The 16,537-nt window shown below is 43.2% G+C and overlaps 1 protein-coding gene across 1 annotated transcript in view; it reads left to right on the forward strand.

Moving 5' to 3' along the window:
• Slc12a1 (solute carrier family 12 member 1) overlaps positions 1-16,537 on the forward strand; it is an 84,817-nt gene that overhangs the window by 36,753 nt on the left and 31,527 nt on the right. Inside the window, exons 11-17 of the mRNA XM_075962673.1 lie at positions 80-187; positions 503-626; positions 3,078-3,179; positions 5,189-5,344; positions 9,522-9,621; positions 10,368-10,479; positions 16,134-16,274. Of these exons, the coding sequence (XP_075818788.1) occupies positions 80-187; positions 503-626; positions 3,078-3,179; positions 5,189-5,344; positions 9,522-9,621; positions 10,368-10,479; positions 16,134-16,274 (843 nt within the window). The remainder of the gene's footprint in view (positions 1-79; positions 188-502; positions 627-3,077; positions 3,180-5,188; positions 5,345-9,521; positions 9,622-10,367; positions 10,480-16,133; positions 16,275-16,537) is intronic.

Raw genomic sequence — 16,537 nt, forward strand, 5'->3', positions numbered from 1 at the left:
AAACTGTCTTGGAGAACAATTAACTTTCAAACTGTCCGTTGGGTGAACTGCCTTATCCAAAGCCCTCTCTCTTCTCAAGGTCATGAGCATGGTGTCAGGGTTCGGTCCCCTCATCACCGCAGGGATCTTTTCCGCAACACTCTCCTCGGCCCTGGCCTCCCTCGTCAGTGCACCCAAAGTCTTCCAGGTAATACAGCCACGGGGGGTGGGGGGGGCACGCTGTCTCCACTGCATGCGAAACTAGCTGGAATAGCGGTTCCCGTCAGCCATCACTTTCCATCATTTTCTGCAACCGTTAATGTTTGCATCTGGCTCAAATGCTGTGTCTGCCACATAGTCGAGATCGATTCTGATAATATAAAGAATGATGGGCCTCAGTGTTAACTTGCGCCACGCATTGCGCCTCTCTTAATCTTTCCCAAATCTTCTTTTCTGAATCACCTAGAGAAAATGACTGTGCATAGACAGAAATGACAAATGTCTTCTCTTTTTTTCCCATTAGGCCCTGTGCAAGGACAACATCTTCAAAGGACTGCAGTTCTTCGCAAAGGGCTATGGGAAAAACAACGAGCCCCTGAGAGGATACCTCCTCACTTTTGTGATCGCCATGGCATTCATTCTCATCGGTGTGTGGTTTTCGTGTGCTATAGAAAGCCAAAAGAGTCTTCTTATGACTCAGGCTTTTGCTGTTGGCTTGAGAAATTAGCTGGTTTGTATAAAACGCTGTTTGTCTGAGAAGGAAATGAGAAATCCTTACATGAAGAGGGCATTTGAGGAGGGGTGGGGGGCTCTAGGGCTTCTGTCTGTTCTCTGAATCCTAGGAGCCTGGCTAGCCAAGCCCAACTGAGCCCTTCCTCCAATTCAACATGTCCTAACCAGGAGACGCCATCCTCTCCCCACCCTGTTCTGTGCACTAGTCAGATAGCTCCAAGCTGGCAAGCTGAATCATCGGCACCAGTGTTTCTCAAATGTACCTCCTTGACCATGCACTCAGAGTCACCAGGGTGTTTCTGAAAGCCCAGATTTTGCAGACCCAACCCCAGGGCTGCTGAATTGAAATCATCAAAGATTTGGAATCTGCATTTCCCAAGCTCCTCAAATCGCTCCTAGATGGAGCTTTTTTGAGAATCACTTGCCTGGACTATAATTTAAGTTTTCCTTCCCAGGCCAACTAGAAGTAACCACATGGTCTTGAGAAGGCTTCTTTGACAGCTTCATGACCCTTGTTCTCCCTTAAGGCTAAAGCTAAGAGTTCCTTGTGTGTGAAACCCTGGGAACCACTACAATTTATATGTCCTTAGATGATGTCTATGAAGTTGAAGGGTGGCTACGTGTAACTCCTATCAAATTTGCTATATTTTTAAGAAATTAAATTTATTTTTTAAATTTATTTATTTATTAAAGATTTCTGCCTCCTCCCCACTACCACCTCCCATTTCCCTCCCCCTCCCCCAATTAAGTCCCCTCCCTCCTCAGCCCGAAAAGCAATCAGGGTTCCCTGTCCTGTGGGAACTCCAAGGAACCCCCACCTCCATCCAGGTCTAGTAAGTTGAGCATCCAAACTGCCTAGGCTCCCACAAAGCCAGTGCGTGCAGTAGGATCAGAAACCCATTGCCATTGTTCTTGAGTTCTCAGTAGTCTCATTGTCCGCTATGTTCAGAGAGTCCGGTTTTATCCCAGGCTTTTCCAGACCCAGGCCAGCTGGCCTTGGTGAGTTCCCAGTAGAACATCCCCATTGTCTCAGTGTGTGGATGTACCCCTTGCGGTCCTGAGTTCCTTGCTCGTGCTCTCTCTCCTTCTGCTCCTGATTTGGACCTTGAGATTTATGTCCGGTGCTCCAATGTGGGTCTCTGTCTCTGTCTCCTTTCATCGCCTGCTGAAGGTTAATATTCAGGAGGATGCCTATATGGTTTTTTTTGGGTTCTCCTTATTTAGCTTCTCTAGGATCACTAATTATAGGCTCAATGTCCTTGGTTTATGGCTAGAAACCAAATATGAGTGAGTACATCCCATGTTCCTCTTTTTGGGTCTGGCTTACCTCACTCAGGATAGTGTTTTCTATTTCCATCCATTTGCATGCAAAATTCAAGAAGTCCTTGTTTTTTACTGCTGAGTAGTACTCTAATATGTATATATTCCATACTTTCTTCATCCATTCTTCCATTGAAGGGCATCTAGGTTGTTTCCAGGTTCTGGCTATCACAAACAATGCTGCTATGAACATCGTAGAGCATATACTTTTGTTGTATGATAAGGCCTCTCTTGGGTATATTCCCAAGAGTGGTATTGCTGGGTCCAGGGTAAGTTGATCCCGAATTTCCTGAGAAACCGAAGAAATTAAATTTAAAAAATGGTTTATAGAGAGAGATAGTCCAGTAATGTACTCTTTAAGACTTCAAATGCCCTCCGCTGCATTTAAATGTCTTATTACGTGTGTGTGTGTGTGTGTGTGTGTGTGTGTGTGTGTGTGCATGTGTGTACACTCCTGAGCTTGAAAGCAGGTCAGGAGACAACTTGTGGGGAGCTGGCTATCTCCTTCCACATGGGTCCCTGAGATGTAACTCCAGGGGTCAGAATTGGCAGCATACCCTTTCCCTGCTGAGCCATCTTACCAGCCCCCTTCTGCATTTAAATGATCACACAACCAACTTTTTAAAAATGTATACATTAAATTACCTCCTTTAAAAATGATCTAACATATTGTACATATTAAATTATCTCCTTTAAAACCCCATGAATTTCCATCCTCAGAGCCTCTTGACTGTTTATATAGCAAGTTTGGGCACACCAAAGAGGTCATTATGGGCTTAGTCCTGGTATAGACAGAGATCTGGGTTGTCTATTTTCCGATTAGCAGGTTGTCTTGAGTCTCACCCCATGGAAACCTTGGCTGAGCGTACGTACATAGCCTCAAAGAAAAATCACTAACTCCTTAAACTTTGACAGATTTTAGCTGTTTCCGATTTCTAGAAAAGGTTGAGCTCCCAGGCCTTAAGAGCTGTCCACCCCCCCCCCCCCAACACACACACACACTCTCGCTGCTCAGAGGTACATGCACTGTTCTGCTTCTCTTGCAGCGGAGCTGAACGTCATCGCCCCCATCATCTCCAACTTCTTCCTGGCCTCGTACGCACTTATTAATTTCTCCTGCTTCCATGCCTCATACGCCAAATCTCCAGGTAAGCCAATATGAAAACCATAAGCCTAAGCAGTTAGTTTGTCTCAATAAAATGAAATAAGTCTGAAAAGTGTTCAATCTGTGTTTTTATGTTTCCTTATATCTTAGTAGGCAGCATAATCCACTTTATTTTGGTGAGTTGGGGGATGACTTCCGAAATAGAAAAAGAATCATATGAGCAATGGCCTTTTTGACCAACCGTAAAGTCAATTTTCTCCTGTGGCAATAAATTATTCATTGCAAGAGAAACCACATTTATTTCAGCAGTGGAAAAACACCACTATTTATTTCCAGGGTAAAAGTGACCACAGAAGTGGAATAAATGTATATATTTGAGACTTCCTCACTATCAATTTGTTTCCTGCCCATGGTGCAGAAGCGAAGGATGAACAGTTCCCGTAATTACCTGCTGAGGAGAGACAATGCAGATCCAGTGTTGTGCTCACCCCAGGGGCATCAGCACACACCGGGCTGTGCTCTTAAATGCTTTCAAATTCCACACCCAAGAGCCTTCCTCTAGCTCATCACCCTTCCTCTCTTCTCTGCTTCCACTGCCAATAAAATTCCTTCTGTTGCTTCCAGAAAGTCGTCTGGTGGTCATATGACTCTCAGAACATTTATTATCATGAGGACTTCTGTCCAAGACACTAAATAAATACTCTTTTAGAGTTTGCCACCATCCTTAGCTTTATGGGAAGCAAGGTTTGCAAAGGAGGCTGGGGAGCCTCTATCCACGCAGGGCTACTGGGTTACAGAAAGTAACTGAAGAGTTAGAATTTTAGTGTGGTTTGTCTCTTAGCATGAATCTATAAATGCCATGTTTTTCTATTTTAAAAAAACAAAACAGTTACAATAATTATCAGAAGGGTAGAAAGGAATAATAGGAAAAAATAAAAGGGGGAAGAAAAATAGAAAAAAAAACATATCAAGAAGACTCAAGTAGATACACAACCCCCAAATATGACTCCCCAAATCCACCCCACTCCCTCCCCATCCACCTGACCTCCATTGGCCTCTCAAAATGAAGCAGAAGCAAAATTTGGGCTTTTCTAATGGTGTTCTTGGAGTGCTATTTCCATCTTGTGGTCATTGAGGAAATTGCTCCTCTAGAGAGCCATCAATTGTATTTCAGCAAGTCCAGATTTAAAGTTGTATTCATCCATTGACCAAATGCATTCTCCAGCTCAGGTTTTCCCATCCTGACCAAAGTCTCTTTCACTTCAGAAAACTAATGAAACATAGAAACCTATGTGTATTGTAACTGTGGCAGATACTTTATAAAATATAATGCTATGCCGGACGGTGGTGGCACACAACTTTAATCCCAGCACTCGGGAGACAGAGGCAGGCAGATCTCTCAGTTCAAGGCCAGCCTGGTCTACAAGAAATAGTTCCAGGACAGGTTCCAAAGTTACAGAGAAACTCTGTCTTGAAATACCAAATAATATATATAAATTGTTGGGTTTAAGAAACATTTCTAATAGAAACATTTCCCTCTTCTGTAAGATTATTGCTCTTGAAGGTTCAAACACTTTCCTCTTAGAATAATAATAAGGCAGGCAGTCTCCATTGCTCTACAAATGGAGCAAAGGGACCACTCTTGTAACTGGTTCTTGAGTAGATAGGAGATTCTTCCACCCTACCTATTGCAAAAACAACGTATTTTCTAACTTACCTTCTTTCGTCCCATTCCTGATGGTGTTGATTTCAGATGCTTGAGGTCTGGTCATTTTGGAGGACAGCCAGGACACGCAGGAAGCACAGAGGGGTCTGGTTGATGCCCACCTACTTCAGATGTTTTCTATTTCCCAAATCTTACAGCATCGTCTTTGGTATAAAAAAAGACCTCTTTGTAGACCAAGGATCAAAGAACATAGAAAAACAGTTGATTTAGAAAATGAACCTAAAAACTACATTTTTTTTTTATGCCAGAGGAAGACACGTTATCTGCCCCCTACCATAGAGAGTAGATCAGCAGCAAAATTTTTCCTGTGCTATTTTTCCTTCCAGGATGGAGGCCGGCATATGGGATTTACAACATGTGGGTATCTCTTTTTGGAGCAATTTTGTGCTGTGCAGTCATGTTCGTCATCAACTGGTGGGCAGCTGTCATCACCTATGTCATCGAGTTGTCCCTCTATATCTATGTGACTTATAAGAAGCCAGGTAAGAGAATAAAGGCCGCCTAGGATGGCCTTCCATGGCCTTCTCTGTCCAACCAGTGAATGTTTATCATGTAGCTTACACATGCTTACATGTGGTGTGTGCAAGGCAGTCCATCACAATGCTGCATAATCTAAAGACAATGGTCATTAGCAGCATGGAGCACTATACAAGTCATTTATGTATGTACGCTCGTTTAATCTACACAGTGATGCTGCACACCTGATGGTCTGAGGCTCACTTTATAGTTTTGGAGAAATTCCAAAGAATTGATCACTTGCCAAAATAAAAGTCAGGGCGTGATAGAGCTGACATTTAGATCACAGTCATGTGACCACAAACCTCACAAGCCTTCCCTTCCATCTCCTTCTCCTAATGTCCAAATGAGAGAGGGCCCCTGTCCTGAAGGAGTTCTCAGACTCACAGCCAAGAGTGAGTACCACAAGAGCAGTTTAACAGATTGCTGTGGAAATAGGGAGGCACAAGCAACCTTAGAGTTGTTCAAAATTCTTTCTTGGTTCACAGTTTGTACTCACAGAGCCAACTACTCTACATGAATTTAATAAATATTTGTTGATATGAATGGATTAAGTTCTAAAACAATATCAAGCCCACTTGGAGGTGGGTTATGCCAGATCCAGAGAACGAGCCTCCAGGGAGAAGAACAGGGGTAAATTGTGGATACATACAATATTAGTGATGGGTACAATTTACTGCTGGGAAAGTTCCACCCCCTTTAAATGTGCAGCCTTAAGTTTTGGCAAACTTATAAGCCCTTGTCACCATCACAATAAAGGTGTGGGATTTCCCCAAGAGTCCCCTTAGACACCTGTGTGTTCAGCTCTTTCTCAAGAACTTAGCTCCTAGCAACCACTTTTCTAACTTCTGAACCTATGACTTGGTCTTTTCCAGAATACCATATAAATAGAATCATGGTATAGAGTCCTTTTGGATGTCTTTGGGTTGGCATGAACTTTTAGATCTGTCCATACTGAAGCATGTATAAGAAATTTGTCCTTTGATATTGATGAGTGGTGTTCTATAGATGAACATTACACAAGTCTCTGCTGCTGATTGACAGTTCATAGACATCTGGGTAATTTTCAACTTGGAATATATATGTTATATACAATTTTATATATTAGTATCATATGTGTTACTTATATATTAATATATACATATAATTTAAGTAGATCGGTGTTTTTATTTTTGTTAAGTAAATGCTTAGGAGCAAGACTGCTTACACATAGTGTACATAACTTCACTGCCAGATTGTCCGCCACAATAGCAGTATTAGTTTCCATTCCAAACAGCAGCCTAAAACGGTGTCCTGGTCACTCCACACCCTTGTCAGCAGGTAGCATTGTCAGTTGGTTTCTGAAGTCCCTGTAATAGAGGCGTAGACCTAGCCACTGTCACTCAGTTTGCATTTTTCTAGTGACTAATGACACTGGAAATCGTACATGCCATTTATACATCTTATTAAGCAGCTATTTAAATCCTTTGTCTTCTTTTTTTTTATTTTTTTTATTTTTTTTATTGATAAAAGGAGGATAAAGAAAAGAAAAAAAAAACAAATTTCCACCTCCTCCCACCAGCCTCCCATTTCCCTCCCCCTCCTCCCACTCTTCTCCCCCTCCTCCCACTCTTCTCCCCCTCCTCCCACCCCTCTCCCCTTCCCCCCACTCCTCTCCCCCTCCCTTTCCAGTCCAAAGAGCTGTCAGGGTTCCCTGCCCTGTGGTAAGTCCTAGGTCCTACCCCCTCCATCCATATCTAGGAAGGTGAACATCCAGACTGGCTAGGCTCCCACCAAGCCAGCACATTGCGTAGGATCAAAACCGCGTGCCAATGTCCTTGGCGTCTCATCAGCCCTCATTGTTCGCCATGTTCCGAGAGTCCAGTTTTATCCCATGCTTTTTCTGGTAACAGTCCAGCTGGCCTTGGTGAGCTCCCCGTAGATCATCTCCACTGTCTCAGTGGGTGGGTGCACTCCTCGTGGTCCCGACATCTTTGCTCATGTTCTCACTCTTTCTGCTCCTCATTGGGACCTTGTGAGCTCAGTCCAGTGCTCCAGTGTGGGTCTCTGTCTCTATCTCCATCCATCGCCAGATGCGAGTTCTAGGATGATATGCAATATATTCGTCAGTATTGCTCTAGGGTAGGGTCATTTCAGGTTCCCTATCCTCAGCTGCCCAGGGAACTAACTGGGGACCTCAGCTTGGGCACCTGGGAGCCCCTCTAGAGTCAAGTCTCCTGCCCACCCTAAAGTGGGTCCCTTAACTAAGAATTGTGGTTCCGTGCTCCCCTATCCAACCTTCCTTTATCCCGATCCTCCTGTTTCCCCGAGTCCCCCCTCCTTCCCTTCTACCTTTTCTCTCCCCATCTCCCCTAACCCTCATCCCACCCCACCCCCAAGATCCCACTTTTCTCCCCGGCAATTTTGTCTACTTCCCTTATCCAAGAGGATAACTATATGTTTTTCCTTGGGTTCACCTTCTTACTTAGCTTCTTTAGATTCGCCTATTGTAGACTCCGTGAACCCTATTTATGGCTAGAAACCAATTATGAGTGAGTACATCCCATGTTCATCTTTTTGGGTCTGGGATACCTCACTCAGGATAGTGTTTTCTATTTCCATCCATTTGCATGCAAAATTCGAGAAGTCATTGTTTTTTACCGCAGCGTAGTACTCTAGTGTGTATATATTCCATACTTTCTTCATCCATTCTTCCATTGAAGGGCATCTAGGTTGTTTCCAGGTTCTGGCTATTACAAATAATACTGCTATGAACATAGTTGACCTTTGTCTTCTTTTTTTTTTTACTGCTTTTTAACTCAATTGTGAGGCTTCCTTGTGTAGTCTGGCTCCGCTTGCAGTGTGTGCTTTCTAACTATTTTCTCCAAGCCCACGGCTTCTCGCTTCATTTACCTGATAGTTCATTTTTATCAATGCACGTTCTTATTTTTTATCAAGATGAATTGATCTTTCTTTTTTTATATTTTATCTTTTGTAATGCACTTGTGTGTGTGTGTGTGTGTGTGTGTGTGTGTGTGTGTGTGAGAGAGAGAGAGAGAGAGAGAGAGAGAGAGAGAGAGAGAGAGAGAGAGAGAGAGAGAGCTGAGACATCTTCCCTCAACCTAAGGCTACAGACATTTAGAACTTTTGCTACTTTGATAATTGATTACAGTCCATTATCTACTGCAGTTAATTTTGGTATATAGTATGGTTTGAAGTTCCTTCTTTTACATATGAAGATCAAATTGACTAGTAGAGGGTTTTGCCTTAAAAGGGTGAGTATCGGGGCAGCAATTTAGCTCAGCGGGTGAAATGTTTGCCGTGTAAGCCTGAACACCTGAATGCAATCTTTCAAGCCTACAGAGGAAGGAGAAAACCCCACTCTCAAAACTCGCCCTCTGACCACCAACACATTTGCTGAGCCATGAGAGCACACACACACACATACACACACACACACACACACACACTCAACACTTCGTATTACTCTGCTCGATCCTCAGATAAAATATTCACTTGTGCCCACGCCCCACAAGAAGCCTTGGGAGACCTGCCATCTGGGAAGATCTGTCAGTTCACCCCTGAGAGTCCCATCATGAGACTTACCAAGTTCATTTAATATTTAAACACACTGCTTTTGAAGCAGGGAGAGCGCTGAGCTCCCTCTTTGAAAGGTTAGTTTCTGGCAGGCCAGACTGAGACACTCACTAAAGAGCCTAAAACTCTCCTCAAGACCCCTACAAGCAAAACTTCCCAAGCTGATGAGCTCTGCTGCTCAGAAGAGATAGATGACTGCGCACTACCCCTGCACACAGAAATTCCTCTTTTGTTTCCTGTGAAGAATTTCTGAAGGCCTTGGGCTTTCCTCCTGTGTGGGCATCACCACGCAGCCTTTCTTACTGAGCAGGCTTTCTGGGGCTGCAGATTTACACTGTGACCCTGGCTGGAAGGGAGGCACATTCCTAAGGATTCACGTGGTGCTCACGGGAGGGTACAAGGCTCTTTCCAGGAAACCCTATGTTGTATTTTCTCTAACCTGGGCTCTCATCACTGCTTGCATAGGCAAGAAAACTTGCAGGAGAGAATGGTTTACTAAAAATTATTCAAGGCATGCAGAGAAAAGGTCAATTTTGGGGAGGTACCAATTTCCTCCTTTGTCCACAGATGTGAACTGGGGCTCCTCCACCCAGGCGCTTTCCTATGTGAGCGCTTTAGACAATGCTCTGGAATTAACCACAGTGGAAGACCATGTGAAAAATTTCAGGTAAAGTTGGTTTTGGGGGGTCCCCCGGTGTTTCCCATTCCAAGTGTCTTTCATTTAGAGGAAGCCAAATACATCAGTGTAGTTGCAAGTAGCTTTGTGGGCTCATTTCAGACGCGAATAACAAAGCTACCTAATTTCACAGTGGCAGAAGGCCTGCGTTCTTGGATAGAATTCACGCTGTTACCAAGAGCAGAAACGAGCATGTTTTTCCTTCCGTTTTGAGCTCTGCCCGCCTAGAGCCACAGCTCCTCACCCCGCTGTTCTGTGCCTGGAGTCACAAAGACTTAAAGGACACGATGTCAGATCCCCATGTGTGTTAATCCCTGGTTTTATCTGCATTCAATGTGGGACTGGGTGGTCTAATGAATTCCCTGAGGAGAAGCAGTGATTTTAGGTCTTCATTAGTTATATATAATGGTGCTCACAACATAAGCCAACAAGGGAGGTCAGTGAAAATACTGATGAGAGATGGGCAGGCTGTCTGGAGACTTGGGGTGATGTAGTGCCCAAAACAGAAAGACAAGGGGAGCCTGGGACTACCCTTTCCCTACTTCATACTTCTGCTGTGATTAGTTAAACAAAACTTCCTAAGACGACAAGATGCAGTCAGGATAATTCAAGGACTCTGGTGGAAAATCCAAGAAATCATTAAGGAAATGGATGTTCCATTTTTTTCATGTTTTCTGATCTTTTTCTTTACACATGCTTCTTGCACTGGCCAATGCTCATGTCTTCTTTCCTTTCAGACCCCAGTGCATTGTCTTAACAGGGGGACCCATGGCAAGACCCGCTCTCTTGGATATAACGCATGCTTTTACGAAGAACAGCGGCCTCTGCATCTGCTGTGAAGTCTTTGTGGTAAGAGTTGCTTTATCCAAGGGGAAGTATTCACCCAAGGGGAGTATTCACCCAAGGGGAGTGCTCACCTAAGGGAAGTGCTCAATCCAAGGGGAGTGTTTACCCAAGGGGAGTGTTCACCCAAGGGAAATGCTCACCCAATGGGAGTGCTCACCCAAGGGAAGTGTCCACCCAAGGGGAGTGCTCACCCAAGGGGAGTATCCACCCAAGGGGAGTGCTCACCTAAGGGGAGTGCTCAATCCAAGGGGAGTGTTTACCCAAGGGGAGTGCTCACCCAAGGGAAATGCTCACCCAATGGGAGTGCTCACCCAAGGGAAGTGTCCACCCAAGGGAAGTGCTCACCCAAGGGGAGTATCCACCCAAGGGGAGTGATCACCCAAGAGGAAGTGCTCACCCAAGGGGAGTGCTCACCCAAAGTAAGTGCTCACCCAAGGGGAGTGCTCACCCAAGGGGAGTGCTCACCCAAGGGGAAGTGCTCACCTAAGAGGAGTGCTCACCTTGAGATATTCTAGGTGCCGCAGCTGATACCTGCAGTAATAGGGAAGTGACAGGATAGCTTGAACAAGAGTTCTCTTTGATTCAGAACTAGCAGAAAAAGTAATAGTGAATTTAAATGGATAGATGAAATATATTTCTGATTTCTCAGGAGACCACTTAAAAGTGATAAATATTTTTTAAGTTACGGCCTTTGACTCAAGAACAGAACTGGCTCAGAAATAAAATGGAGATATCTGGGTTGATAATTGTCTAAATTAAAACAGTGGGAAAGATCATACCAGAACACTCATGAGTCTATGGAAGCCAATGAGAAGAAACCAGACATAATGGCCTTATAACCACACATGGATATTAGATGAAATATTTAGATAATTGGAGAATTATGCTAAGCATTCCATGCCTTTGACAGAGGTGAGCAAATTTCCTGTTACTTGAGACTGTGAGGGGGACTAACAAGGGACTAGAGGTTTTTCTAGAAGGTTTTCAAAGTAGATGCTAAAAAGTCAACAATAATTATTTACCAATGCTCCAAATAAATAGAAAGCATTGAAATTAAAATTAAAATATATCTAAATCCTCCATACTAACCTGCCTTTGTGTGTATTCTCATTTTTCTCCTTCTCTCTCCTCTCACTGTCTGTGTGCTCTCTGTCTCTCTCAATTTAAATGTTTATCAATGCGTGTTTACATGACTAAATACTTACATAGTCTTCAAAGCATCTTCCCAGTTTCTTATTTGATCTGCAAGCACATAAGACACAGAAAACAAAGAAATTCTTGTTTTTTGTTTTACTAACTGGAAAAAAAAAAAGCAGAAAAACTTAAATCATGTACTGGGCCATCCTAACAAGAAAATGGCAATTGGGATATCATGGCGGCCTCCCAGGGCGCCTATTGTTAGGCCATGAGGAAGAAAGCCTGGACGGCCTGAGACCACTATTTACGTTTCCAGTATTACTAAGGAATGCATGTGAGGGCAGTCAATGCTACAACGACGCAGTGAACTAATTTGCCATATTGCATCTTAAGAAACACTCAAACATCTAAAACTTAGCAATATCCTAAATGCTATGAAAGTTGGCCACGTTCTCTTTTCTTTTCTGTGCTTAGATGACAGTAACTCAAGCAATATTACTAAATACAATTATCCAGTGGGGTGGAGAGAGCTACTGAGTCGGGAAGATTGACAGGTTAGGTTATGGCCAACTGTGACTCCAGAGAATTTGTTAAAAACTTATCAAGAGCCTTTCTCTCTTATTATCAACTTTAGTGCCCTGGATTAGTGGATTTCATTTTGGCCAATATAATATAGGAACCGGTTTTGATGGAATAAGCAGTTTGGGGTGTTTTTCTGCCCTAGCAATTTAGAGAAAATTTGGTTTAGCAAGCAAGAAAATATCTTCAGGACCGGAGAAATGAACAAGAAATATAAACAGTCATATATTGGCAAGGGAGAAAAGGTCTTCCATGGAGACAAGAAACCCTGCTTTTAACTAACCCTTTGATTTCTTAGCTGCAAAAAGGACCACAGTCCTGGAAAACCTTTTCATGTGAAGTAAGTGTGTGATCTGGTAGGTTCATACATATGTTGGATAACACTTCACATAACTCTGTCTCCTTGAAAGGCCCATGAGTCCGACTCCCCAATGCCGAAATTCTCTTGGGAACAGAAAACAGTTACTGTATCGATTAAAGACTTCCCGGTTAGTTACTTCCTATGAACTCCTGAGGCTGCGGATGCTGTCGGAATGTTTAGATTCAAGGCTCAGCTGTCAATCATCTTTCCAAGGAGACAGATGGAAAGGGATGCAGGGGAGGCAGCGTACCACTGGAAATGTCTTTCCCCAAAGAATACTGATGATGGTTAAGCCAGCCTTATGGAAATGTTAAGTAGTGATGATGGGAAGGGAGCTACAATTTTGTTTTCAACTCCAGGAAGCAAGTTCCCCAGGGTCTTTGAAACTGACAATCAAATTCGGAGCCACTATTTAGCTACTTATTAGCTTTGATTCATTTGTACGCGAAGCTTAGTCTCTCTGAATAAAAGAATCATCTGTTTTAAGGTCATTTTGAGAATTATATGTGACTTCATGCACTATTTTGTGTCTGTCAAACAGTGAATACTGAACTAACTTTGTTATTTTTGGTAATGTTGTGATGTTATTATTGAGAGAGTATGATAGTTGCTATTTTCGTTCCTGAAATATGTAGTCTTCAACCAAAACCCAGATACCCACAGGTCCAGGCAGTGGATCTGCTAGACCCCTATGCACCTAACTCATGTTCAGCCATGAAGAGCTATCCCTTCACCCTCTCCCTTCCCTTGTCTTTTTCTTGTTCAGCTTCCAAATTTCAGATGAGGGATGCTAAACTCTTTGTGTCAGTGGGCCTCTCTATAAAGACGCTAATAAAATAATGACATTACAAATAGAGGAAGAATGACATGACCTAAGAATGAACAGTAGGGTGTATGCCATGGTTCATGGGCCAAATCAGAAAAGGAGAGAAAGTAGCCTCTGGTAGTTCCAACCAGAGAAGCAATGAAAGCAAAATCATGAGTCTCTCAACATATGGAAGCATAGTTGATATAAATATACACATTTTTCAAATTGGAGAATTAATTCGTGTGCTCATATTTGGGAATGCTGATGGAAGTTAATCTCAATAATATATTAATTGGGGGATAAAATCCATTTTTGTGATCATGGCATATTTGACTATTGGTTAATTATGCTCCAGAATGTCCCCCTTCTGTTGGTGGCTTTAGCCTTCTTACGTGCCTTCCAGTCTAACTCATATTAATGAGTGCGCTACGAGAACATCATAATCCCTTTTAGCAAAAAGAGATTCTGTATGAAATATTTTTATGGCTTTTCAGTGTGGCAAACTCAGTCATTAAAATAAATCTCTCTGTCACCATTAATGTTTAATCCAGATTTTTGTAATACTAACAGACATACGTTAAATATATTTCTTTAAGTAAGCGCCGTTTTCCCCAGGATTTTCTAGTCATTGCAGGGTAGCTTAGGACTCTGATGGTCTAACATCTTTCTCAGTTGTTGGTTGTTCTTCCGTCTGATGGTTGTCATCAACATTAAGCGGCCTTCAGTACAATATTCTTTCCTCCTCTTGTCGTGGGTGAAGCCTAGAATGCCCACGGGAGGGCTAGGAGTTTAAAAGGCACTGACTTCTGGAACCCTGAGTGAAACTTCTCCCATACTATCATACCTTCCTTACGTCCAGGTCATGGGGCTCAATGACCATCCTCCTGATGGCTCCACCTTTTCCATCTTCATTGAATACTCCTGCTTTTTGACTAACATAAGTGAATCAATTTTGGGGGAATATTGGTAACTTCTAGAACATATGCTGGCAACTACTAGCTACATAAAGAACAATCGATCCAATTTAAACAAAATACCAAAATGGAAATGGCCCCAAAGCTCAATTAGTGCTGTATGACAGAAATATAATATGTACTGTATGCATAGTTTAAAATCTTCTAGTTGTCAAGTAAAAAGACAAAAGATAGATAAAATTGTTTTTAATAATTTCTGTTGTTTAACTCAAATATATCCAAAATGTTATTTCAACATGCAATCATCACAAATGCTAATGAGGTTATGTTACATATATTTGTGTACCAAGACCTCTAGGATATCTCTTATGCTCAGGGGCAACATGTGGATGAGAGCTGTTATATTGGGCAGTGGTGACCCAGAAATTGCCTTATTTGTATAAATATATTTTCCCTCAAGAAAGGACACCATTTGTGCCAGCGCCACATTTAAACCCAGCACTCTGACTCCCAGCTCACTGACATTCCAAAAGTGCGGTAGAGCAGACACAATACAGAATTAGGCCTGGGATGTCAGTGAAATTAGGAACATCCACTTGCAATGGCAGAAGCAGGCTACAGGTAGGCACCTGATGCTTTCTAAGCTTAGCACGAGATGCCTTACTTACTGTTACTACTCAGACAGCCATGCAGGAAAAGGGCATTTATTCCCACATCCAGAATAAGATTTCAAAGCTCAGAGATAACCCATGACCTCCAAAGTAGCCAAGCGTCGTTGGGCTAGAAATGGTCTGTCTGACGCCAAATCCTGAACCTTATTTTCTTGTATCCTGAAATTCTTTGTTTCCTGTCAAAGACCCCTGAGTCTGCCATTCTAAGTGCAGTCTGGGGAACCAGTAGCGTCTGAATCATCTGGAAGCTTATTAGAAATGTGGGTGCTTACTCCCTACTCCACACCCTATAGGGGCAGCCCACTACAAGGGACTCGAAATCAAAAACATCCAAACAAAATACAAATCCCTCTTTAGACTGGAGAAAGTAAGTGGCTCACGTCTGTCTGGCCAGACGCATAGGCGACAAACAGAAATACCTCTGGGACTACATTAAGTCATGAGAGGAAGGGGAGGAACCTGGACCTTTAAGGAAGAGGACCTGTTAGTTGAACATTGGTTTCCAGAATTAAGCCTTGAGCTTACTAGATGCTTTACCACCACCATGCCTGCCTTCGCTTCCCTTAGGCTGTCTCACTTCTCTCATATCATAGACACAAGGCCTTTCGTCCCCACCAAATTTAATAAACGAGAAGGAAGCATTAACTTGCCCAATTATAAGTGTATTGATGCAGGGAAAGAATAGAATGAAGGAATTCTTACCTCACCTACAGGCAGTGCTTAGGTACCAATAGAACTGCCGGGACGTGCGCTTGTGGCAGAACTTGCAGTTCGTCATACACTGGCTTCCAAGAGCTCGGTCCATTTCTTGAAATCGGGATCTAACTGAGATTTCTCTGAGGTTCATAAACTGTAGAATCACAGATTGATTGTGGATTCATCATGAGCCTCTTCAGTCACATTGAGTGTATTCCCCGTGTGCCACCCCCACCCTCAGCTTTTGTTTCCATTCTGTAGAAGGCAGTTGTTTATTAAGCCTGGATTTGGGGTGGAAAATGAGTTATATTTCAAAACGAGCAGCACAGGTCCTCTCCCAAAACAAGGTTCCCATTTAAGGGGGTACATTTCCCTCAATCCTGTATCTTCATTCAGTGGGGCTTGACTGGCTGGCTTGGTCACTTGGCAAACAACAGTAGTGTGACGTATGAGAGTTGGGCTTCTAACTAATATTTCCTTGCATCATACAGGGCCCTCGCAAGCTGTGTGTCAAGGAGATGAACAGCGGCATGGCTAAAAAACAGGCCTGGCTCATAAAGAACAAAATCAAGGCTTTTTATGCGGCAGTAGCAGCAGACTATTTCAGAGACGGTGTCCGGAGTCTCCTTCAGGTAAGGCAGGCACTGAGGGAGTGAGCCCAGAGGCAGACGACAGCGTCTTGGTGGATGAAGCACCTCAAACCAATGGCTAGCGTTAGGCCACTCACCAAGGAAGCATCGGAGACCGAGACAGATGATAAGGGAACACATTTCAAATTCTCTGTGACAGGCAAAAGCCGAGATTCTGTTACATTGAACTAGAAATGATCGACTGGAAGCAGAAAATGAGTTTGCCTTTGGCTACCAGCACCGTTCTGTCCCCACACTCATTGAAA

Source organism: Microtus pennsylvanicus, chromosome 2, assembly GCF_037038515.1.
Source record: "Microtus pennsylvanicus isolate mMicPen1 chromosome 2, mMicPen1.hap1, whole genome shotgun sequence".
Lineage (NCBI taxonomy): Eukaryota > Metazoa > Chordata > Mammalia > Rodentia > Cricetidae > Microtus > Microtus pennsylvanicus.